Source organism: Malus domestica, chromosome 11 (assembly GCF_042453785.1).
Source record: "Malus domestica chromosome 11, GDT2T_hap1".
Taxonomy (NCBI): Eukaryota; Viridiplantae; Streptophyta; class Magnoliopsida; order Rosales; family Rosaceae; genus Malus; species Malus domestica.
The window spans coordinates 34,227,639-34,253,950 of NC_091671.1; the positions used below are offsets into that span (position 1 = coordinate 34,227,639).

Consider the following 26,312-nt stretch of genomic DNA (forward strand, 5'->3'; position numbering starts at 1 on the left):
CTTGGGCTGCACGTCTCTTCTACTGCGAATGGGAATTTGACATTTGACAGTGAGGCTGGTTCACGTGTTGACGTGGCGGCTTCTCAGCCCTTTTGGAATGACAACATCACCATTCTCCAAGCAACTGTCATCTGGCTATTGCAATTGGTAACCCTTTTTTCAAGGAGGGAGGTGGATTGTCTACCCTTCTATTTCTATACTTTTCTCATTCATTTTTGTTTGTGTGATCACGGTTAAGTCACGTTAATATTTTATATTGATTATTTTTATAAAAATAATAAAACAAAAAGTAATAAGAATATAAAATGTTGACGTGGCTTAACTGTGATCATACAAAACAGAAGGGAATGAGAAGAGTATGGAAATGAGAGGGCAAACAACACACCTCCTTTCTCAAGCGCATCATCATTCACAGTTTGAGGATAATCTTTTGGTCTTGCTTAATATATCCTAAAGACTCTTCCACCTGTTTGTTTGCTTAATAAATCTTGTGAGGTTTTCATTTTCCATTGGGATGGTAACATACGAGTATATTCTTTCTTTATTAAGGGATGATTATGTTGTTCATAAAATTCCCACTACACCTATTCAACCCAACACTTATATGAGCACCACATCCAATCCTCATCTCTCCTCTTGTTCTTTTAATCGTATCATTTCGCTTATCTACGGATTGAAACCCTTCTTTAGCACAAGAAAAGATTCTTGAAGTGAATTCACCAATCTTTTTATTATTGCTGCTATTTTCTCTTCGAATACTAAACCTCATAATTCAACCATACTTGTTCTAGAAATCACATGTTGTTTGTTTAATTTCAAACTCCATATTTTCTGTAGGTTTCAAATTCAAAGTATATTTTACGCCATGATATGGTTTTTCCATTATAACATTTACTATCGAATTCTACCACAAAAATATACCAAGATTCAGATAATTTGAGCAAAAAAAGCATAAATTTTCAACAACGACAAATAAATTTTTACTTATAAAACATATTTGATACCTAAACATAAACATGCATCAAATCCAATCTAATCACTGAAATATCATAAAAAAAAAAAAAAAACTCAATAATGGAAGACTGACCTTTCGTCATTAAAGACCAAAGGCAAACGCTTATCGACCAACGCTAAACGATGATATTTTTTTTTCGTCCGAAATTCCGGAGGAAGGAGATGTGGGAACTGGCTCTAGAGGAGAAGGAGTGAAAATGTAGAGAATAGTGAAAATTCAAAAGTACCTTCTATGCCACCATTTGGCTTATCCATTATACTCGTTAAAAAAAATATATTTTACATCGATAAATAATCAAATGAAAATGTAATACTAAATTAGTATTTGCATACTACATTGTCACATAAATTTTACTTTAAACATAAAAACATATTTGTCTTTCAAGTATTATATATTCCAAAATAATAGTCTAATTAAAAAATATTACATAAGTGAGATTATTCCTATGTTATTGTTGTAGTAAGGTTTTTTTTTTTTTTTTTGATAGTTTGTTAATTAATGGAGAAGTGTGAAAAATTAAAAGAAAATATTCAAATGCTCGTAAAAACAAGGTCTACAACTTTTGTGAAGAGGTCAACTCTGAAATTCGCCACCATAGTCCTATAAACCATAGATTTAAATTTAATGTTGTTTACGTTTGCGCTCCATTCTTCTCACCAAATTTTATTTTTCAAATTTTGTTTTTTGAAAACATGAACTTTTAAGGGATGCCGAAAGATGAATGGTTCGGATTATTAATATCACATTTAGATTTTTATGGTTAGTAAGAATATTACTTAGAATTTCTGAAGTCCATCTACACAACATCAACTCATATTCAAGAAACTAAAGGTAAGCTTCCATATTCAAGAAAACTACTTTTTGATCAAATTACTTGTCAGCTATATAGCGCCATGCTCATTGATATTGTATTGGATGTGGATACAGTTTCTGATACTTTTCCAATATTTTGTAAGTCTAACTTTTGAGTATGGAAGAGGGCATACTATCCTAATTAATTTGGATTGAATAAGTAGTTTGGCACTTTTCTCCTATTTCTCTTTGGGAACTCCAATACCAGATTCAGAATCATCCCACCAGTTTCAAGCTTCAGTCGCCATCTCTTGCTCGAGGCAGGCGATAGCCCACTACTCCTTTTTTTTCCTCCTCCTTCCCTCCTCTCTTCTTTACCCTTTCCTTCTTTTCCTCCCCTCTCATCTCCTGAGCCCCTTCCCTCTCCCTACATCCACCTCATCTTCCTTCCCCCTTTCTAGTCTCGTTCCTTCATTTTCATTCTCGTTCTTCCCTAACTTCCCCTCCCCCAACCGGCATGCCAGATCCCAATCGAGGCCAAGTGTTGGATATTTTACATACCCCTTAGCCTCACTCTCTACCCATAAGATACCTTGTTCGTATATATTTGTAAGGGTTCGTGAAGGGTATTTGGTTCTGGTGTCTACTCTCTTGGTTGGAGTTTGGCTTCCTCCGAGGATGTGACGGCATCAGTGGTGTGGTTTACGCTGCTGGAGATTAAGGTTTTTTGTTGTTTGTTTTTGCAACCATCAGGTCTAAGTTTGTGTGGGCCTCCTTTTGTATCTTTGGTTGCAGCTCTCATTTTGCTTGGACCATTTACTTTATCTGGTTCTTTTTGGACCTTGTAATAGATTTTAGGGTAAATTACACAAAACTACCTCAATTATGGGTCGAACGACACTATCATACCTCATCTTTTAAAAATGACAATGTCATACCTCATCTTACGAATTTGTTCCAATGTCAAACCTTCGTCAATTTTTCTGTTAATTTTTCTGTTAAGTGCTGACGTAGCTAGAGACGGGACCTATTCACTAATCTAACTAGATTAAAAAATAATTACATATATTTTAATAATTAAATATTCAAAAATAAAAAATGAAAAAAATATATAAAATAGTGGGATCCACCCTCTCTCTCTGGGCACCTGCATCCCCAAAATCTCAAAACCCAAAAACCCTTCCCCGTCATCCCCCCCCCAACCTTCCTCCACCACCCTCTCTCTTTCCCTATCTCTCTCTCTCTCTCTCTCTCTCTCTCTCTCTCTCTCTCTCTCTCTCCTCTCTTTCTGGGCAACCTACATCCCTAAAACCTAGAATCCCATTACAAATCTCAAAACCCAAAATCTCATCAAACCTCCCAAAGCTCACAAAAGGGGTGGGGAGAAATGAATGGCTCTGGCGGGCTCGGGTGGGGAGAAGGGAGTGGGGAAGACAAACTTTTTTTTTATGACTTTTCTGCTCAGATCGAGGGCCGATTTCGACTGCAGTGTCATCCTCGGTGCCTCCTCCGTCACCCACAATGGGTTATGCGCCACCAACAACGCCGCCATGGCTGACGACGTTGTTGAGCTATATATTTTCACAAACAAAATATATTAGCAAGTCTTAATAAAAATGGGGAGACTTCAAAATAATAATAGTAATAATAATAGAGTCCAAAATATGGACTGACAAGAAATAAGGCTCACTTTATGTGTGTATGTGCATATATTCTTATATATACTATATTTTATATATAAGAAATAAAGAGAGGGAAAAACAACTCTACACCCGCACACGTGGACCACAGCGTACACCAAGTATGAAGGAGTTCGTCATCTACATGGCAACCAAGTATAGAGAACGTGTGTATCTAGAACCCTCTAAAACTCCCACGTTCTCCACTCAAGAGATGGTTTTCTCTCAGCATCTCCACACCCCAGGAAAGTTGCATCCCACTAACTTCAACTACCATGTCCACTGTTCGCCTATAAAAAGGCATCGAACCAAAGCAAAGAGGACAGAAGACACAGAAAGAAGAAGAGAGACTTTGCAGAAATTGAAGCACACGGAGGACGAAAGAAAAGGAAGGGTAGAGTGACAAGAAAACGTTGCAGAAATTGAGAAGCACAAGAGGAAGGAAATCGACAAAAAAAAGACAGGCAGCAAAAGAAAGCGAAAAGGAACAGCAACAAGAAGCCAAATATAGAGAAGAAAGCTTAAAAATGTATTTTCATTCTCTTAATGGATTCATGATTTTTATTAGGAGGTTGTTATAGTCTTTTGCAGAAAAAAATGGGGGAGGTTTCCTTTTCTTCTTGTTTGACCGAAGCAAAGAAGATGTTGGTGGAAACATGCACCACCAACAATTCACACCGACCCCCCCAAACCTGTCATTGGGCTTGCTTCTTCTTCTTCTCCACCAACGGAGACATTTGCCGTCTTTTTCGCCAATAGCAGCAAAGAAACCATCGTCTCTGTCACAAACAGCGGTCATGCAGTGACTTCTATGCCCAGCAAGTTCGTCTGTGCCGCTGCCGTCAATCCCATGAATTTCTTCGGGGTGGTTTAAACCATCCTGTGAAGTTCCAATCAAATCTAAGTGCTCCGTGCCGCGGCAGTTAGTCCCATGAATTTCTTCGGGGTGGTCTAAACCACCCCATGAAGTTCCAATCAAACCTGAAAGCTCCGTGAGAGTCCCAACGCCATGCTCTGTCTTCTCAAAGTTGAAGATGTCGAACACTGCAGCAACAAACACAGACATGGAAAAGCAACAAAAAGCATGGACCAACGGCAACGAAATCAGCCGAAGTCTTCCTGCGTTACAAAGGGTGTCAGAATGACGCCGACTTCAAGCACCAGCGGGAATGAAGATTGCTCTCAGGTCATTAACGGAAGAGAGAACACAAAGGGTTCCTCAGGAATCTAGAAGGTTTGCAAAGGAAAAGTAAAGACTTATTTCCATATGGAAGCAAAGACTTGCTGTGCTGTTGTGCAAAGAGAAAAGTTGACAACAAAGTGACGGGCATGAAGACAAAATGAGATGGGTTTCAATACAAAGTAAAGGAAGGCAAATAAAAGAAAGAAAAGTTGTTCATCACGTGGGAGTCTAGGACTCACCCTAAATGCACTAGGCTTTGATTATTAAAGGAAAAGACATGGGATAAAAGAGTTCCACCCAAAGCTTTTTGTGCCAGGAATTTGAAAGATAAGGGAAAAATGGAGATTGCAAAGTCTGCAAAAGAAAGCTACGGTAGAGAAGAAGAGAAAGAAATTGGTCTTCTAAACCATGCACGTGGTCACTTAAAAATGGGCAGTTGTCTTCCATGCAATTCAAAATAAATGGAAAGCTAAAATATGGTTTTCCTTTTCAAACACCACCACCTGAAGCTCTATTTGGGACTTAGAAAATGGGAAGTCTTCAAATAGAAGAAGAAAGAAGCTTGCTGCAAAACAAAATCTCTCCAAGTTAAGTGGAAATGCTGCCCACGTGGAGAACAAACAAAAGTCACGGCTCCTTATCTAAATTATGGGTTTTGTAAACTTGGAACGTTAATCAAAAGCATGTAGACAAAAGCTACAAGCCAAAAGTAAAGGAAAGAGTTTAAAATTCAAAAGAAAAGAAGACATGTTCATCCATGCATTAGAAGACAAACAAAGAGACGGAAACAAGAGGGGAGGCTCTGCAGAAATTGAGAAGAACACGCATAAGAACGGACGGCAAAGAAGAACATAGCAATAAAAAAAAACAAGGGAGAAACATAAAGAAAAAGAAACAGCAAAGAGCAGCAAGGTATAAATTTATTTTAAATTGTTCTTTGTTGTTTTCTTTCCTCTCGACTTTTGCAGGAGAGAAAGAAGCAAATTTGCTTGCTTCTTCATCTTTCACCAAAGCCAAAAATGGAGACTAAGCCTACCGGCTCACCATAGCAGCAACAACAAATAGTCGAGAGAAGTTCTGAGAATAGAACCGACCTTCCTTCCTCGCCACACGCTGCAACAGTCGTCGAACACCAACACATCCACAATACCGACGACAACATTGCAGCATCCATGCCATTCCCGTAACCGATCTCTGATCCGCGAGTTCGCTCCCGCAACAGCCTTTCCTTCTTTGCATAACGTTGCAGCAACCGCCGACGTCAGACGGAAGCCTAAACGGAAGTAGCAATCGTGCCATGTCTCTAACCGTTGTTCCCGGTGGTTTTCCATATGGAGTTCATGCATTATGCGGCTTGAAAGAGACGGGTTTGGTGATGCCGTGTTGCATAAAGCCAGAAGAACCCGAAGGAATGCACGTCAATGGAGGAATGGATCAACAACCACCGCTGTCATATTGCCTACACCTTATCAGACACCTCAAAGTCGTTAAAACTCGCACCCCAAACCGCCAATCTCCAGCAGCCACGACTGCAACAATTCCGTCTCCCTCTCTGCCCAGTGGTGATGCTCCGTTCCTCGGCAAAAAGCTCTTAGAGAGCAAGGAGAGTAACGGAGGATAGAACACAAAGGGCTGCTCAGGCAGCTAGAAAGTTTGCAAAGGAAAAGATGGTTTGTAAAGGAAAAGTAAGTAAAATTAACAGATTCTGCAAGACAAAAGGGAAAAGAAAGATAACGTATTGTTCAAGAGTTCCACCAAAGTCTTTTTGAGCTAAGAATTCGAAGGAGAAGGAAAAAATGGAGATTGTAAAGTATGCGAAAAGAAAGCTACGACAGGGAATAAAAAAAGGAAGTTGTCTTCAAAGTTGCTGGGAAATTTGACACAAACACAAAGAAAATGTGAGATGGAAATGGATTGATAGAAGCTCCAAGTCAAAAGTAAAGGAAATAAGTAAGTTTTCATCAAGAAAAGTTTTGTGCAGTACTCGAGACGACGATACTATAACACTTTGAAGTGCCGGCTTCGCAACTTTAATAGTTCATCTTTCTTATTCCACCTACTCCTACCTCTCAGAAAGAGAGATGTATCGCAGCAAAACCCAAACAACCCAAGTCATTTAAGAGCTCTGCTTCTGAAAAATCGAAGAAGTCTTCTGCTTGAGAAATGTGAAAAAAAAAAGCAAGATGGGTGACTGCTTTTATTCCAATTTCAAGTATGTTTCTCTACACAAGGAAGGAAAAGTATATACAATGAGTTTAAAAAAACTCTAAAGGAAGAAAAGTGTTCCAGATACCTTTACAAAGCTGAGTATGACTTGGTTTTTTCTAAATGCCACGTGAAGTTCTACTTGGACTTAGAAATCCAAATCTACAAGGAAAAGAAATGGGACTACAAGGAAAAGAAATGGAAAGCCTGCAATGTTCATAAATTAATTAGGAATTGATGCTTATGTGGAAACCAAAAGGAAGGAAATAAGTCATTTCAAAGACTTTGCCTCAAAAAAGAAACAAGTGTCGGTATTTAATTCGTAATTAGACTTCTCAAAAGTCTCGGATCCCAAACAAAGAAATGGAGAAAGGAAAAAAGGTACAGCAAAAGAAGAAAACAAACTTGATGTGCCAATCACATGGGCACTACGAACATGATCCCTTTCTATCAAAATGTTGTGCATAAATCAAGAAGCATGACAACAAAATGGCAAAGGCACCATGATAAGACAAATCCAAACTAACCCGTTGTCAAGTACAAATACAAATGGATGAAGAGAAGACGTCGATCGCTTCAAAATTCGTGGACACAAGCCTTCTCAAAATGCAAAACTCGATGGGCGTATCACCTCAAATTAGTGGATTTGCATTACGTTAAAAATGAATCAAGCTACTGTTAAAATTCTTGAAGTAGTCAAATGGCACGAAGCCACGAAAAATGTCAAATGAAAAATCAAATATCAAATGGCACAAAGCCACTTTAAATGGCACAAAGCCGCATCAAATCTCAAATGGCACAAAGCCCCATCAAATCTCAACAAAATTATGAACTACGCTGGTTTGATTCCGTTAAGGATACGTAGGCAGTCTGATATCAATTTTTCAGACGCAACCATGAAATCAAGTTTATGAACTACGCTGGTTTGATTCCGTTAAGGATACGTAGGCAGTCTGATATCAATTTTTCAGACGCAACCATGAAATCAAGTTAATGAACTACGCCGGTTTGATTCCGTTAAGGATACGTAGGCAGTCTGATATCAAAATTTTAGACGCAACCGTGAAAGCAAGACGAATCCCTAGTTTATATAAACTAAATTCACTTCTACTACTCTACCCAAGGAATTACAAATTCTACAAAGAGTAAAGTCGAAGAGTCAAGTATCAAAAGGCACGAAGCCGCAACAAATTTCAATGGCATGAAGCCGTATCAAGTATCAAAAGGGCACGAAGCCGTAACAAGACTTAAATAGCACGAAGCCACATTACGCTCCTTGCCTGCACGAGCTGAAACTGCACAAGGCATCAAATCTCAACAAATACATGAACTACGAGTGACTTGATCCCTCAAGAGGGTACGTAGGCAATCTAGGATTCAACCTAGGTACAGTCACAAAATCAAACAAACACCAAAGTCCTCAAGTTACATTTTTATTCGAATTGGAATCAAAGGGTATTCCTTTCCCAAAAGAAGGGCTGTAATTAATAGGCGCGTAGCCTAGAATGGGTCGAACTCGAATTAATAAAACCCTCTTCGGAAAAATGAACGAGGGTGAAATTGTGTCGAGTGAATTATTTGTTTACATATTATGTACAATTTTTGCTCAACAGACGCTGCACATGAGAGAGAGGAGAGAGATAGGATGGTGGATGAAGGTTGGGGGGGACGGATGGGAAGGGTTTCTAGGTTTTGGGATTTTGGGGATGCAGGTGCCCAAAGAAACAAAAGAGAGTGGCAAGAGAGAGATGAGAAAGGGTGGCCATAAAGAGTTAGTTTCTTCAAATTTGGTTCTACATCTGCCAAGTTTAAGCGGTTGGCTGAGGAGAGAGATGAAATGTCACGATCTGTGGCCTCAAGCGGCCATGGCTTTAAAGAACGAATCCATGGGGTTTTTCTAAGAAAATTGATTAGGTTTCATTCATGAAAATGGGCAAATAATGGATTAGAAACCCAATGAACATGGCTCTTTTTGCGTGGATTGCCTGTGTTGCTGTTTCGGGTGCATTTTGTTTCTTGTCATGACTGCAATACCAAGAAGTCCCAGAGAGATGCATGGTTTGAAGTGTTTCTGGGTTTTGGGATTTTTTTTGGGGGGGGGGGGGGGAGGGGGGCCCAGGAAGGCGAGAGAGAGAGAGAGAGGTGGATCCCACAATTTCATATAAAAATATAATTTTAATTTTGTAATATTTAATTATTTTTTAATCCAGTTGGATTAATGAGTGGGTCCGTCTCTAGCTACGTCAACATTTAACAAAGAAATTAACAGAAAAACTGACGGAAGTCTGACATTGGAACAAATTCATAAAATAAGGTATGACATTGTCATTTTTTAAAAATGAGGTATGATATTATCATTCGACCCATAATTGAGGTAGTTTTATGTAATTAAATTATCTTGACCGAAAAATAAAATTAAAAAAAAAAAAAACCTTTTGTGGAACTGTATCGATTTTTATTGGCCTGTGTCAGATGCCTTATAACCTGAACCATATAGACTCTTCACTGGCATACTGATATCACTTCACTGGTGATGGTATAAGGCTAATGGATAACTGAAAATGTTGGATAAATTTTAGGAAACACCGTTTGATTGGAGATGTTTCATAGTTGTATGACTATTATCAATATTATCATCACGAAATGTGCCCCAATCTATTAAGGAGTTTGAGTATCAGCATAATAATCATCTCGTGTTTATGTTCATACTTAACTCTTAATATGTCTTTAGCCTAACATTTTTTATGTTCAAATTTACATTGGTTCAGGTAGAAGAAATTAACCCTACGAAGAAGCGGAGGTTTGAAGCTGAGCTCATTCTTTATCTCTAAGTTTTGAAATGGGGAACAATTTAACATTACTGCTCATGGGATCCAAACGATTTTTGAGGTGGCATTTTTGTAGCCCAAAAGCCAGAGACTTTCTTCTAAAAAGCAAGCATACGTTGCTTCGAAGTTTGGCTCACTTTTGTAAGTTCAACGGTGTACAAGTTTTCATTTTCCTTACGTTGTTTGAAATTAGAATTGTACATTCTTTGTTGTATTATCTATACAATTATTAAGAGATCCTCTTTGTCGACTATCAACTGTGAAATCCCAAGGGTCCTGAGAAAAAAGTACGAAAATAATGGGCAAAGGTAATATATTCTGAGAAATTTACACCAAATGCAGGACCTTATTAGTACAAAATCTTAATCTAGAGACAATTTACAGACTTTTCAACTAACAAAGCAACACAAAACAAATGAAACGATCTTTTTGCTCTTGTGAGTACAGAAACTAGCCATCTATTTATTCGTTTCAATTATCTTTAAACTCTATGGCATGAAACCTTTGAATATTCAGCCATATCCACAAGTTGAACAAACACATTTCACTCCGTGGGAGCATTTCTTATCGCACTTGCCGCATCGTTTCAAGCTATCTATTTATTCATTTCAATTTAATTATTGTTATTACTCTATCTAAGTTAATCTGGTTGGTGTTAGAAACTGTCACGAGTTACCAATTTGACTTGCTTCAGGAGCGTGAGAAGAAGGCAAAGAAGAAGTCATCATCTGCAACCAAGCCCAATTCCAAGGAACCAATAGAACCTATTGCTGCGGTTGCAGAACCAGGAAAGGTAATTGAAAAAGGTTGAAGCTTCTGTTCCGGCAAAGGCGAAGGCACAAAAGGATAATTTCTGAAGAACAGAGGTCGAGCAAGAGGTTCAGACGCACTACCAAAGGACATCCTGAAGAGGAAAAATTCGAGTACCAACTATTAGCTATGGGCTGCTTCTGCTGCTGTGTGTGTTGTGTTGTTTCTAGTGCTGGGTTACTACTATGTTCTTTGAGGAAGGTAAGATGGAACCGACCGAGGTAGAGAAGGGTCGAGAACTACAATTTTCTGCATGATAGGCGTCCGATAACGACTAGGTCTATCTGTTTAGTTAAACTAAGTTATTTCTGTTCATTACATCCTTCTGTGGATGGACTCAAAATTCATATTGTTGGTGGTAGTTCAGTGGCCAATCCAGGATTTTAAATTCGGAAGGTCCTATTAATAAAGGTAAAAAAAAAATTATAGACAAAATTAACATTGAAAAGTTAAATATAATACATTTCATTCAAAAATCATACGCAAAACAGCATTACAAACTATAAAATCTTAATTTGAGCGTCCACGATGAGGTTTCATAGTCTGAAAATGTTCTATGATAGCTTCATTACCAATACATAAAAAAAACATATTTCTCAATATAAATAACTAAGTTGTCACTCAACCATCTTTCTCAATGAACAAATAGATGATGCTATTGGCTTTGGCTTGAAAAATCTCTCCATATTTTTTATTTCTAAACTACACATTTAACAAAAAAAAAACACAAAACATATACCAATTGTTAAAAAGGTCCTATTTTCTTTCTTATCCGCTTGCGGTCTAGGCGGATTTAAGTAAATTTATTATATACCTTTAGTATTTTGGTGAATTTAAGGTATAAGATAAAAGTTTAAATAATTACAAGTTCATAGTAATTTACATAATACTTTTAGAGATCATATTGATTTATATTGAATTTTAAGACAAATAAGTGTGTTAAATATGTGGGTGTAGAAAGCAAAATGAGGCATTGGACGCATAAAAAGGGCAGCCACACCAATTAACAAAAATACACCTAGGGACTGACAACCCATTTTCTTTTTTGGAAAGATCAACTTGATGCTAGCTGTCCAAACGTGATTGGACCAATTAAAAAATACATTAAATGGGAAAGTTTGAGGGTGGTCATGTGGGAAAGGATGAGAGAGACTCATTTAATCATCTTTCCTCCTTTCGTCTTCCCAAGAACAGAACCACCAAACCCAAAAATTACATAACACACCTCATGTACGAGTACGAGGGGTCCCCGAAAAATTTCTAGCAGCAATTTAGGGTCGTCGAGGGGTCCTGGGACCTCCCAGGTCCCTCTGTATATCCGCCACTGTGGTAGTCCAAACTCTCTTTCAATGGAGAAGAAGAAACACACATTTGGTTTTCTTTATGTCATTTCAAATTTCAAAATTTATCCCTTTTTCACGGATGTTATCTTAAAGAATATCCTGGTTCTGTTATTTTTCAAGCAATTATGAGTTTTAATGTCATCTGCAATTCTTTGGGACCATTGGATAACTATTTCATTTTGGGGAGTGATTGATTTTTACACTCTCTGTTTTACCTCTTTGCATTCCTTTATTTAGAACAATAATGGGAAATCTTTATGTATAATAACAATCCTTTATCCAGTGCTTAACTACATTGACAGAAAGTAATCATGCCTTTACACATTGGTTTGGATTTCTTGACCAATTCTCCTTCCTCCTAGCAACTAAGTATCTAATCCACTAATGTTATCATTCTCATAATAAAAAGAACAATACTTGGCTACTCAAATGATGAGTAGGAATTCCTACTCAAAATATCCGTTGCCGATTTATATAACTTTGTTTTTATGATCAAAACCGTTCATATTATAAATCACCTTATAAAGATTGTCTCTTAAAAAATCAATTAAAATTAAAGTTGTTTAGTCATTGAAAGGTTCTGAAATATCTCTTTGAAGTATGGAAGGTTTCTAAAATTTCTTTTTGTGTTGTAAACACGAAAATTCTGTATCGAATGAAACAAGAACACGTGTACAAAGTAGATTGGTATTGATTTGAATTTGTAGGTTACAATCTCTTTTTACAACTTTTTCTCTAATTCAATCTTCAAATTTGATGTAAATGGTTGATTGTTGATCCAAGGATCGCTATGACTTGATCTTGGACAAACGATTGAACGATTGCGTCAAGTTTTGAGCTTGAAACAATGTGTGGATGGTCTCCACCTCTAGGTGCAACAAAGATGATGTTGATGTAGAATTTTGTTGACTTGATCTTGAAACGAACGTTTGCTACAAGTTTTGAGCTTGCAACAAAGCCTTGAAGGAATCAGCACGAGTGCTTGTTGATTCTTCAAGTGAGTGCTTCAACTTTGGTCGACATAAAGTTTCAGCTTTAGTTGAATATTCTTAGAAGAGAGCTTTGGTAGCGTATTAGTCTTCAAAGATTTGGCAGAGGTTCTTCTGAATGTAGAATTTTCGACCCTTATGCTTATGGGAGGACCTTGTATTTATAGGTCTCTCAAGGCTTGTCTTTGGGTTGATTTGACTTTGATTTATATCCTAATTTGTCCATGGGAGAATTTAGGGATGTTTTGTGTCTTAATTTCAACCATCTTTACTCCGTTGGCTGAATTATAAGGTCTTTGTTTCCTATTTTGTGAGCAATCTTCAATTCTTGCTTGTTTTGTGAAGATGCCTTAACTTTCTTTCCGGTCTTGAGAACACTTTCAACCCTTGCCCTTTTTTTAAGAGAGGTTTTCTCTCTTTGGCCGAATTCTGGGAAGTTTTAAGTTTCCTTTGCTTGATTTGTGCCACATGTCATTGATGACTTGTCCATTTGTAATGAGTCAGATGTCATATGGAGCTTTGTGATGCATCATTTGTATGCAATGAAATTTACATGTCTACAGGTGTATTGCAGGGTTTGGAAATCTCTCTTTAACGTGTTGATGAGTTTGAAAAAATGTACATTAATGTGCAGTCATGGTTGTTTGCCAATTTTCTCAATTTGGCCCCATCTTTATCAATTGAGGTCTTCACTTTTTGCTCATATATAATGCAGACCTGTTGCAGTAAGCAATATTTAAGTTAAAAAATAGCTCGTGGCTTCCTCTTCATCTTCTTATTCTCTTGCATTATATCATTTTTGTTTAATTACCATCCATCATTGCTTTTATATGATTGTGGGGAACTTTATGCCTTGAATGTGGAGGAGCTCCACTAGCTTTCCATGGCTTGTTGGGTAGTTGGGAATGGAAGAAATCAATCTTAAAAGGAAATTTCTCTTAGACGTATTGAATATGCACAAGAGCTCTCTCTAACCCACCCATCTTCTTCATCCAAGCGCTCTCTCTCTCCCCTCTCTACATTTTGAATATGCACAAGAGCTCTCTCTCTAACCCACTCATCTTCCTCAATTTTTACCTTTTCATTCATAGGTTTTGTGAACTGGGTTTGCTTAAATTTGCTTTTTGATTGATGAAATTTTGGAGTTAAAGTTGATTGGTTTGGTGTTTCTTGGAGGAGACCCAAATCCTTTTTTTTATCATATCTCTGATTTATATTTGGATTTTCATTTCTTCTGCCTTCTCCTTCCTTCTGCTCCCTCTCTCCATCCAAATTTACAAGCACTAAAATAGGGTTTGGCTTTTGCTACAATTAAATGAAAAAAAACGTATTAAAGGTCAGTTACCTTTTGGAGAAGAGATAATTTTGAGGGAAAAGAGAGAAATCAGAGTGGAAAGAAGGAAGAGAGAAGGATATGGATGAAATTGTTTTGCGTAGTCGTTCGCTCTCTTCGTATTAAGCTCACTCATACATTGTATGTACACGACATGCACATGTTATGCTCACAGATCTGCGCTCAACCCAAAAACCTACAGCTCACAGCTCTTTCTTCGAAATCAGAAAAATGACGCAATTAGATAAATGATCCTAAACTTTATATGAAGAATCGAAGATTCATTAATTTGAATTTGGTATCAAATTTGATTGGGTTCAAATATTTCAAGGATTTGAAAAATTTGCAGTTTGAATGGGCACGAAAGAACCCAACTGAATTAAAGGAAATTGTTTCACGAACTCGTTCACTTTTTTCGTATTTGCAGGGCCTGCCTCTGAATCAAAGTAAAAAGTAGTAAACTATGTCAATGCGAAGAGTATCAAAGATGTAAATACGCACCATCTACACAAAATACAGTATATGCACACCACATGCACATAATATGTACAGTATATGCACATGATATGCACAGAATGAGAGAAACTTTAACGGCAACATATTGGTATAGTGGATACAATTAAAACATAATTGTTAGGTATATAAGGTTACAATGATAGTTTGAAAAGTCTTGTTACGTATATCAACCACCGCTTAACCGTGCACGTGGAAAACATGATACTCGTTGTTGTTATTTCATGGACACGCATGACCCTTAACGTCCTCTAAGTTTTTTCTTAATTTTGTTTTTCACCGAGGCCAACTAGGTTGTGGTCATACTCGCTAAATTCTGAGGCACAACATACGTGCATCATAACTAGTGAACATCCCTACTTCTCATATTAAGATGTAGCCATGCACACCACATGCATATTACGGAAAAAAATTTCACAAATTTTTGAAATTGGACACTTAACCAGAAATTGTTCCATCCCAGTCTTGTAGCATGTCAAAACTTGAACTTTATTCCACGACCCATATGCCCCAACATGAAACACAAACCCTAATTTAACTTCTAAGTATTAATTTATCTTACAAACAACCCATTTATTCCATAAATCATTGATGAAGGAACAACCCATTTATTCCATAAATCATTGATGAAGGAACTTGCAACTAAACACCCTACCTTACTATGTCTGACAGTCGCCCGAAAAGTGAAACTTTCCAGCCAAAACAGAAAATATGGTACAAAACCCAACTCAATCTTCTCACCTCTCTCTCATATCCCTTTGTTTGAAATCAGAGGCATGAGGTGAATCCAAAACCCAGCTCACTCTTCTCGCCTCTCTTTGGACTTCCGTCTCTTCAAAATCGGAGCTCACATATTTGAGGAAGAGAGAGAGTAGAGAGAGACAAATAAGAAAATGGGTGAGAGAAAGTGAGGAATAACCCATTTATATGTGGGTATTTTAATAATTTCAGTTTTGTGCATAATGTGCAATTTGTCCTATTTCAATCTCAAGATTAAGAACCTATCCCATTTTTTGGGTATTTCCCTTTTTCCCCTCTTTCCTCCTTCCTCTCTTTTCTTTTTCCTCCAGCTTTTTCCCATTCCATCTATTCTAGAGCATCCTAGCTCTCTCCTCTAATTTTTGCTTTGTTTATTATGTATTTTGGTCCCACCACAATGAGTATCAAGAAATTCACTATAGCTTTAAATAAAATGGAACTTTGGTAAATCTTTCAACTACGAAGATTAAATTTGATCACTTTGATCATAAATTGAATTACAAGGTTTAAACCCTATTCATCGTACAATTTAGTTAAATAATTAAAATGCAAGTGTAGGGTGTCGCAAGTACAATAAACCATTCTAACACACAAAATTAACATACTTGTTGACACACTTTTTTCATACATATGAGCTTTATCATGGTATTTGGGTAATGTCTACTTGTGTGTCCAACTAGCATTATCAATAGTAATATTTCGACATGGTGTCAACCAAATGTTAAAGCTGATTGGTAGTATTTTTTATATCATCTGTCGAGAAGAAACCTATAATATAGTGAAGACAATTAACATTGCTACTTTGGAAATATAGAAAATGTTAAGTAGGAATATCATGCGAAAATCACAATGAACAAATAGTTAGAATTTAAACTTTGATGGTTCAATTCGTTATTCTGAAAAATCAATAGCTGGATTTGTTATTACTTATTAGACTCCAACAAATATACCTTTGTAGTGGAAGATGAAGTTATTGGTTTAAAATATGGCTTGATTTTACCACAATGATTCGGCTGCAATGTCTTGAGGTTGAAGGAAATTTTCATATTTATCGAAAAGAAAATATAGTAGAACTTCGATAATATGATACCCAATAAATTAATAACTTCAGTTAAATAATATTTTTGACCAGTCCCGACTTGGGGACAACGTGCTAAATTAATGATTCGCTAAATTTATAAGATATATATTATAAAAAAATTCATATAGGTCCACAATAATATATAAATTAATAGTTTGTTGATACATAATGTTTATTATTCGACTATAATACATATTGCTTATATTTTTTAGTGCTACCTCGATTATCTTCTTTCATTATTTATTTATTTACATCTTTCAGATGAGAAGTCATTGTTGTATGTATGATGTGCTATGTTATAATGGCTTTGGTTTATCTAAATAGAGTTTTTTGCTCGGTTAAATGTTCATAAAATAGAATAATGTAGTACATTAGAACAATGTACAATCTATTTTTGAGAAAAATTAGTAGATTCAGGAATTTTAACTTGATTAAACATATACATTGAATTGTATGTCGTAAAAAGAAAAATTAAATATGATGTACAATATTTAAGAAAATAAGGAATACCTTCGTAAATTAATGAGTTATTTATTTCCACCCATATTGTGTCCCCGAGGGGACATCAAACTGAAATTTCTACCATAAAGAATTGTTTCTTACATGTAAGAAATTTTTCCTTTTTAAGATTATAAGCATTCTGCAGCTCAAAGAAATTTAGTTTGTCTCATGATTGGTGCACTCAAAATATATATAATAGTAGGTTTATATTCTAATCAATTCTAAACACTGAACCAGGCAAAAATACATTATTTATGAACGGTTAATGAAATCGAGGGATTCATGGCCTCAATCTCATATGAGAATTTGTGGGTTTGGTTGCTCATGTCAATTTTCGTTTTCCATTGGCTAGGACCAGTCACATTGAAGAATCCAAACTCTGATTCCATATATAGCTTTCTAAGCCACGCGCAAACCCCACTCTTTTCTCCTCTAGTGGTCAAATTTCTTTGCTCCTTCCATTAACCAAGAATTATACATCTTGCTAATGTCATAAACATGTACATTTTTTTGTGTACCAAAAAAACTGAGTGGGGCCATTTGTTCCCTCTGGGCCTAAGGTGGCTCTGTCCATGATGATAGTAAGAGTTCGTACCAAGATAATATGGTGCTTTAATAGGCCTTGATAAAAAATTAAAAAAAATTAAAATTAAAAAACATTGAAAAAGAAATTAAAAAAAAATTGCCGGAGATTTTAATAATCCGAACAATCAAGAATCAAATTTTAAAATTAAGAATTTTGAGCCTTTTCTTTTTATCTTTTTGGTTTTCCTTTAAATTCACAAAGTATTTGTAACATCCCACATCGTCCAGGAGAGTGATCCTTAAATGTATATTCACATCTCTACCTAGCACGAGGCCCTTTAGGAACTCACTGGCTTCTGGTTCCGGAGGAACTCCAAAGTTAAACGAGAAGAAGGCCAGAGCACTTCCAGGATGAGTGACCCACTGGGAAGTTGCTCGTGAGTTCCCAAAAACAAAACCGTGAGGGAATGGTAAGCTCAAAACGGACAATATGGTGCTATGGTGGTAGAGCGGGCCCGGAATGTGGTGGACCCAAGCCAGAATGTGACGGTATTCATACAAACTTTGATTTAGAAAGGGTTTAAAGTTTATACAGAAAGTGGAGTAGCAATGAGGAGGACAGGTGCAATGATATATTTCTTTCTTCCCTACTTGTGGATAAAGACATGGAAAAATAATGTACATGGGAATGTAAGGCTGTACTTCCTTTGAAAATTGTTTGAAAGCAAAGCTAGCTACTCGGAGAAGCAATTGCCTTGAAAATTATTAGTACATTTTTGTTTTCTTCATTAATGTGAAATCACCTCAAACCAAATTGTAAGAAAACACAAAAAAGCTGATATTTGATTGTTTAAATTTTAAGTTATTCAAGATTTAAGTTGTTTCCTTTACTAATATATTCACGGAATCAAGTACCCTTTCTTCTGATCGATCTCTTTATTGTGTAAAAGAATTAATATTGTGGCACTAAATCACCGTCATATATCTGACTTGTTATTTTGTCCCTCCTTTTAAGTTCTTTAATTTGAAGAAAAAAAAAATGGCTTGTAGCAGAATTTTGGCCTCCATAAAAGTCCTTCACATTTGCTTGCGAATTATAATAAAATTACAAGACTCCAAAACGCAAAGCTATTCAATCCGAAGTTGTCAACTTGAAACATTAGTCCTAGGATTTGCGTCCAATTGAATCTTTGGTCCTACAATAAAAACTTGTGAGTTTTGATCCTAAGCTTGTCATAAAGTGGAGGAGAACCGATCGTTTTGGATAACATTGTTACAATTTTTATTCAAATAAAGGGTTTAAAAGGACAAGGTATTAGTATGCACTCAATTACATATGATTTTAGCCATCGAAGTTATTTAGTTAGTTTAATTAGATGATTAGTTGAGTTGTTATGTTAATCTTAATTACAGAAGATTATTGTATAGTATAAGTATTTGAACGTTTCTTACCGAATGTAAGTAAGATCATATTGTTCAGTTCATAAAAAAAAAAAAAGGTTCTCTTTCTTCTTCGTTTGCTCTGCAACCTAGGAGACTATCTCTGCTTTCATGGTAGTTATACAAGAACATGAGTGAGAGCATTCACATAATAACCCTATCCCCGTCCTCCTATCACTCCATAGCATATCCGACCTCGCCTTTTTTTATAAATTTTATTTTTATAATTTTAATAAGCACATGCATAGCATGTGTTCAATTGCTAGTATTTATTAAAAAACACTAGAAAATATTTTCTTCAGAAGCCAATGTCATGTGCTTTTACGATCCATAAACATTGTTAAAAACAATTACAAGTATGTTGGTTGTTAGAAAACAGTTTACTCTTTCAAAAATAATCTTAAAAACTCAAGTTTAAAAATATCCTTAATCACGATACGAGAAATTTACAAAAATACATATATATTATTGATTACATGCAAGTTTCTCCTATCAATCTTTCACAATGGCCAAAGTGCACGCTCATATCTGTTACTTCAAACTAAAGAGCTTTAATAGTGACAACATTTAATCTATTATCTTTCCCCAATTCATGAGTTAAGAACTTGAGAGAGAGGAGAGAGAGATATCTCAATATGCGTGTGTACGAAGTGATTTGGTCGTCTTCTAAGAAAGGGAACTGAAGTTGACACGAGAGGAGGAAAGCAGGCCAAGGCCTCCATTATCAAGATTCCTTCGGACGTTTCTCCAGAGACGTGTGCTTCCCTCAAGCCTCGGGGGCCCCACCTACACCTTACCCTGTAGGGCCCACCTCGGAAACTAGCACCCTGCTGCTTCCCTCTCCAATCCGGCAAATTTTTATTTGTAACCGGAACACGGATGATACATCACGTATTTTTATATAAGTTATGATAATTTGTATTTTTCAAGTTATAAACTTTTTAACACACATATTCCATAATTTATATAGTGACACGTAATGTACCACCTGTGTTCCAATCACATTGAAAAATTTCACCTCCTATCCCATGCATCTATAAATTCAGGTCGATGGTGCAGAGCTTGGAGATACAGCAAGCAAAATACCATTCAAGCGAAAACCCTAATTTAAACACATCTTCAGCTCCAAGTTCTTAAGTTTATCTTCAACATGTCGGGCAAGTGCGGCAACTGCGATTGTGCTGACAGCTCCCAGTGCGTGTAAGTAGTGCTTCTTTATCAGTTTATTTATGGATGTTTGATTCTTGCATACAAGGTTAAGTATAAATTTCTCTCATGCACAACAAATAATTAGCACTTGACGCTATGGTGATGGTGTACTTGTCTTGTGAAAGTTTTTCTCATGTATATAGACCATACAAATGGGGAGATCTTGGATATCCTTGAGGGTATGACACCAGAGATGTATCACCAGAGACTAAACCCTAGCTATAGCGCTAGTCAAATCATGTCATGTTACGAGTGCTATAAGAATATGGTGAAATGTGTCCTTGGTGACACCTGAATCTTTCTCCAATATAAGGGATCCTCATAATTGTTTTCTACAAGGACTATTCATTAATATTTTACTCACTTAATAACAAGATTATATAAGGTAGTTTACTTGCTTAAATGCAAAAGAATTGATGGAGGATTTTAACCAAACATTTTAGTTTACAGTTTAATGATATTTTTCTTTTAGCATTTAACGTGTTCCATTTTGGATTCACCTTTTTCGATCTAGTTGGTGTATACATTCCATCCAAGTATTAACATGCCAATTCTTTGAAATTGCAGGAAGAAGGGAAACGGCTACGACTTGGTGATCGTGGAGACTGAGAACCGGTACTTTTCTCAAAAAGCTTCAATACATTCAAGTCTAAAATTTTCTTCCCTTTGTTTCCTTTCGACTATATGTTAAAGACTAATTATGGAGAATTAATATATCTTGATTTAATTTGCAGCTCCATGGACACCGTCGTCGTGGACGCTCCTGCAGCCGAGAACGACGGAAAGTGCAAGTGTGGCACAACCTGCCCATGTGTGAACTGCACCTGTGGTCAGTAAGCCCAGAGAACCAAATTAAGATGTGATTAATAAAAGTGTCATATTAATTAAGGGATTATAGACCCTTAATTAATGAAAAGTGTTTGTGGGAAAAAATAACTTTGTGGCTTTGTCTTTCGTTTGCTTATAGTATTTGAGTCTGTTGAGTGACATGTTGTACGTCTGTGAAAACATGTCACTCATATGTTTGTGTTTCTGTGATTGTGTCATGTAATGGCCATGTTCATGGCCCTTTGATTTATATGCAAATATTAGAATACATGCTATGGCTCTGTTAATTACCATCTTATTTTTCATCACCCATAATTTTGTTTCGCATCATAGCTCCAATTAATCATGAAAATTGATGCAGCTCCAGTTAATCATGAAGTTGAAGAGAACGTAATATACGTACCCCTACATAAAATACTATGGATATTGATGGACTTATAGTTCAAGTAGTTTAATATACCTTTCAATCTGATCTAAGGTTTGATGTTCGATTTCTCCTCTGTTAACACCGTTGGTATTAAGAAACAAAATGAAGACAAATATGACGGATATGTCCATTATGTTCTCTATTTGAAACCCTTTTGGATCTAGGGATTGCTAGCTAGTATGCTCGATCATCTTTATTTAGCACTTCAAGATGTTTTGATTCCGTTTGCTCTTCCTTTGAGCAACCAAAACGAATGGCACAAAAACGAAGAATTAGAAATCCCATTTCACTGTATTGGTGGTGTGAATAGGGAGAGGGTGTCTTAATTTTTTCTCACATGGTCTCGCTTGATTCGTTTGAGATAGCGCCAACTAGGCGTCTATATTTCATTTAATTCCTCATGAATAAGAGGTTAGAAAGGGATTAGTTTATCTGAGATATTGAGATGACATATTGTAACTTTATAAATTTTGATGGGCGTAACTGTAAATCTCAACAAAATTACGTAAAATACAAGTCAAATAAAGAAGCTCTCCTTGTATTATTCTTCAACGTTCAAATATTATTATGTTGTATGTCTAAACCTAAAATAAATGGTTTCCTTTCAAAACTGTTCATGTAGCCTTCAACTTATTATCTTAACCATCTCCGGCAACTTCAAACATTGAAGCCTTCTGCACGTAGGCACTTGAGATGAGCATCGATCCATTTTGTGCAAGCGTCTTGACCATGCTCCACAATGCATTCATCTCGCAGCTTCTTAGTATCCGGGCAAGCACAGCATATCTTCTTCTTCGGCTTTGTGTCCAGGGCAGGAGTAGTGACTGCTGACCCTTGATTTGGCTGCGACCCTTTCAAAACCAAGGCAGAGGAAGTATATTCCGCTGGCAGTCCACCCATTTCTCAAATTTCTTGAAGACCTATTAGAAATACACTATTAAAAACCGAAAAAAAATACAAAGAACATCAGCTTCGACTCAGAGCAGCCTTGATGTTAAACATGTATTCATTAAGGGCGGTATACACCATATCTTACCTAAACAGAGAGAATGGAAAAAAGAGATACGGCGTCTTACTTTACTAGAACACATCCTAAAATTCATTGATCGCGCATTAGCCTAATCACTAGACACTAGCTCATGTAAAACGAAGGAAATCACCGTAAAGGAAAAGCCCGTTTATTTAAGCATGCAACGAGTTCAGATCAACTAAACCACGCCTCTAAATTCCATTAAATACAGAAATCAATCAATTGAGACCAACCCTTTCATATCATAGCAAAGGTGAACCAATTTCAATACTGAAGCAATTCAACCAATCTCCCAAAGTACTGGTAAGAGCCTATTTACCAGCTTCTTTCAGCTTCAAACCGAAAATCCGTTTTCCTACTATTTTACTTGAATTCAAAATTCTCCAAACGGGCACTAATCTACAGAAGGAACTCAAAACTAAAAACCCAAATGAAGTAATAAACTTTTTTCACACTGATTCCGGATTTCAATCAAGATTCAAGACACACCCTTTATCCAATACCCACTCTGGCATTCCTTCAAGCACATGGTGGGCACTTTGTTACTACAATCAACTCCATCATACATGCTATACATTTACCAGAACTAGCAGAAACTACCAATACAAAGGGAAAAACAGAAAACCCAGAAGAAAATTAAAGCAACCCATCTAATCAAACACGAAGACAGCCATAACCACAGAGATTTTGGAACCTTACATCTAATTTATTGGATCTCAGAAGGGTAACGAAATTTGCAACAGAAATGTATGCGAAAAGGATGGAATTACTTACCAATGATACGGAAGGTGGAGAAGCTGAAACGAAGAAGCTTTGCGTCTTCTGCAGAAATTGGGAGCAGCGAAAAGGTGTTTCTCTGGAGACGAAAGTGGCCGCTCAAAATTTCAAGGCTTAAACTGGGCCGCGTATGAGTCGAAAGGTCAACCATGTGTTGGGCTCAGTGGGCCTACACAAAATATGCTGAAAAGTTTCATTTTTTAATTTTTTTTTTTAATAAACGATATTATTTACACGAAATGAGAGAGTAAGGATTTAATCTCATAATAGGTTAGCAATAGTTCAAATTAATATTTATCAAGTGTCGATGAGAAATGAATACTACTAGACAATAGTACTAAGTGGCTTTTTTTTTTTTTTTTAATTTTGTTAGTGATAAAATAAACATTTGGACGAACACAAAGCAATATGTAAATTGTTAGGAAACCAGGGGACTTTTTGACAATACAAATCTCCTTTAATGTAACGTGATTATAGCCGTTAGATTGACAAGTTTACTCAGACTTCTCTAGTAAGATATAGATTAATCAACACTATGTTGAGAGTGATCTCATGATTGCACAGCCAACTATTATCATGAATTCCAAAAAATGCAAATGTGAGTTACCTCAATTGGTCACACATTGTCACGAAACCAAGTAAAAGACACGAATAAATGCATTTGTTGTCATTTTATTCATTCCTTAATGTGAAAATTTACAACAGGGACACAAGCGAATGTGCAAAATTGCAAATAAACAAGAGAGTTTGTAGAACATGTTCAAGATTAACAAGATCCAAACAACCTATAAACTAACCAGAAGTGAAATCTTATCTTTGTTTTTCTCTATCTGCAATTCTTGTAGTTACCAGAATTCAACGTCATTTGTTTTGTTAGACAAAATCATTCCAATTTCCAACATGATCAAGAAGTTGAACAACTCGAAATATAAGATACTCCCGAGCACCTTAGAAGTTTCGCAGCAGAGCAAATGCAATTCTCTACTAATCATACTTCTCCCTCCATGAGTACACAAGAAGTAACACCCATGAAAGCGCCAATGTGACGTCACCGGCGACATGTTTTGGCCAGTCTCCGGCGAGCTCTTCGAGGTTCCTCTCGAAGTAAACTCTCCAAATGGCCATGGAAATGTGGAGCAACACGCAACCCTTGGCAAAGAAGCTCTGGAACTTATGGTCTTTGACAAAAGCAACCATGAACAGAAGGAATCCAATGGCAAACAGAAGGAATCCGGAGAAGGAATCCGCTGTTCGGATCAAAAGCCGGTCGTGAGGCGTCGACCCTTGGAGCTTGCTTGCTGTCTCATGGCCATGGCTGAACACAGAGAATTCGTAGGAGTAGAACATCATGAAAGCTCCACAAATCAGAGCAATCACAGAGTGGAGCATGCATATTAGAAAAAACCCAGATAACCCCATTGCTCAAAATCCCAAGTAAAACACTAATCTTTCTTCTCTTCACAAATAAACTTCGAGACGTGGGCGTAGTCACATTAGCCAGAAAAGACGTGCTCCCCTGTGCACCGAGTTTGAATCCCCTTCTCCTCCGCAGTTTACAATATCGCAAAAAGGATCACATATATATCAAAAACCCTAAACCCTGAACTCTCACTTCACAAATCCCAGAAACCGGAGCAAGTAAATTGATCAGAAGCCAACCTTACTTAGCTTCCACTCTAAAACTCAAAAAACCCAGATGCTAGATTGACCCACAGACCAAGATTTCAAGATTTTTAAGATTTGAAATAAAGAATCAAACCTCAAACAAGGAAAACCCTAATCTTATTTATCAATGTTTTCCACATGATTTAAAAAAACAAGGGGGTTTTGCATTTTTGGCAGAGTGAAGAGAGGAAAGAGGAATGGAGCTTGGTTGAGAAATTTCAGCAACTACAACATGCCGATTGGCAGGGGAGGGATTTTTCTATTTGTGGTGAATTATTTTATCTGATTTTATTAGCTGCAGAAATTTAAAGATGCTATAAATGGAAAGGATTATACAGATTTAAACTTTGCTTCTGTCTACAAAACCCCACAGCTCATGAACATTTTCTGGTTTCTTCCTTGTTCTGCAAATCAATTGGAACATTTGTGGGGGTCTACATTATTTTTCTAATTTTCTTTAGGTTGTATTATTACTAAATTGACCAAAAAAACATAGAATACACCATATCTAGAAAATATTTCCTCACATCCTTTTTCAGAAGAAAATTAAGAAAAAAATGTATTTTTTAGGAGGCTCATAAAGACTTTTGTCCCTCTTTTGAAGATTCTATATTTTGTCTTTTTTAAGTTGGGAAAATTTGAAATACGTCCAATTTTATAGGCATACTTTTGAAATAGGTCCAATTTTTAGTTACTTTGGACCATGGTCTAAAATATCCATAATATCCCGATATTTTTATCAAAATTTCCGTGTTTTTGGACTACCGATATTTTTTTGGACTACCGATATTTCCGATTTCATCGATATTTTAGACCTTACTAAGTCACTCATGTATCTTACCATGCAATGTATAAAGTGCAAAATATTGTATTAATTTATTATATATAAATAATTATGGTGTGTTTAAACTTTTTTCATTAATTACTACATATTTTCTACACTCACAATGTTTGACAGCTCGCTATATAATCAACTTAAATCAGTTATATCTATCATGCAATTCATTTCCTTCCAATTTTTTGTGATAAACTAATAGATAATTGACTAAATAAACATTCTGCAAAGTTTCAATAAAAATTTCCAAGTTTTTCTTACAATTTTCGTGGTTTTTATTCAATTTCTATCGATATCGATAATATCCCGATATTTCCATCGAAATTTCCGTATTTTTAGACTACCGATATTTCCGATATTATCGATATTTTATACCTTACTTTGAACTCATATCAAAAGATCCCTTTTAAATTTGAAAGAAAGAGCATCATTACGTGAGCTATTTTAAGATACTAGTAACGCCTACAGTTTTATCTTAAAAAAAAACGCATCTTTAATGGGAGATACAAGTTGCTTCGAGATTGACATATTATATTTTTATTTTA

The 26,312-nt window shown here is 36.3% G+C and overlaps 2 protein-coding genes and 2 long non-coding RNA genes across 5 annotated transcripts; 2 read left to right on the plus strand and 2 right to left on the minus strand.

Annotated features, from left to right (window-relative positions):
- Window positions 1-9,708: 9,708 nt before the first annotated feature.
- Window positions 9,709-10,856, plus strand: LOC139189093 (uncharacterized). Its single transcript, XR_011572595.1, has 2 exons — window positions 9,709-9,843; window positions 10,397-10,856. It is a non-coding gene; the product is annotated as an uncharacterized lncRNA (long non-coding RNA).
- Window positions 10,857-20,137: 9,281 nt separating this feature from the next.
- LOC139189129 (uncharacterized) lies at window positions 20,138-20,820 on the plus strand. Its single transcript, XR_011572679.1, has 2 exons — window positions 20,138-20,196; window positions 20,773-20,820. It is a non-coding gene; the product is annotated as an uncharacterized lncRNA (long non-coding RNA).
- A 1,162-nt stretch (window positions 20,821-21,982) lies between these two features.
- On the minus strand, window positions 21,983-23,402 carry LOC103448680 (cytochrome c oxidase copper chaperone 2). 2 transcript variants are annotated; one of them, XM_070807406.1, is made up of 2 exons: window positions 23,265-23,402; window positions 21,983-22,380 (listed from the first exon to the last, which is right to left on the minus strand). In XM_070807406.1, exon 2 carries the CDS (start codon window positions 22,358-22,360, stop codon window positions 22,118-22,120), a length of 243 nt encoding a protein of 80 aa, XP_070663507.1. In that variant the 5' UTR covers window positions 22,361-22,380; window positions 23,265-23,402; the 3' UTR covers window positions 21,983-22,117. The 2 variants fall into 2 exon arrangements, with proteins under 2 accessions (XP_070663507.1, XP_008386176.1); XM_008387954.4 differs by having other exon boundaries at window positions 21,983-22,394; window positions 23,265-23,395.
- A 517-nt stretch (window positions 23,403-23,919) lies between these two features.
- LOC103448682 (uncharacterized) lies at window positions 23,920-25,374 on the minus strand. Its single transcript, XM_008387955.4, has one exon. The coding sequence runs from the start codon at window positions 24,684-24,686 to the stop codon at window positions 24,252-24,254; it is 435 nt and encodes a 144-aa protein (XP_008386177.2). The 5' UTR covers window positions 24,687-25,374; the 3' UTR covers window positions 23,920-24,251.
- Window positions 25,375-26,312: the final 938 nt, after the last annotated feature.

What these genes read in the sequence shown, in the direction of transcription:
- LOC103448680 (XM_070807406.1), bottom strand. Translation starts at nt 22,360, where the DNA reads ATGGGTGGACTGCCAGCGGAATATACTTCCTCTGCCTTGGTTTTGAAA.
- LOC103448682 (XM_008387955.4), bottom strand. Translation starts at nt 24,686, where the DNA reads ATGGGGTTATCTGGGTTTTTTCTAATATGCATGCTCCACTCTGTGATT.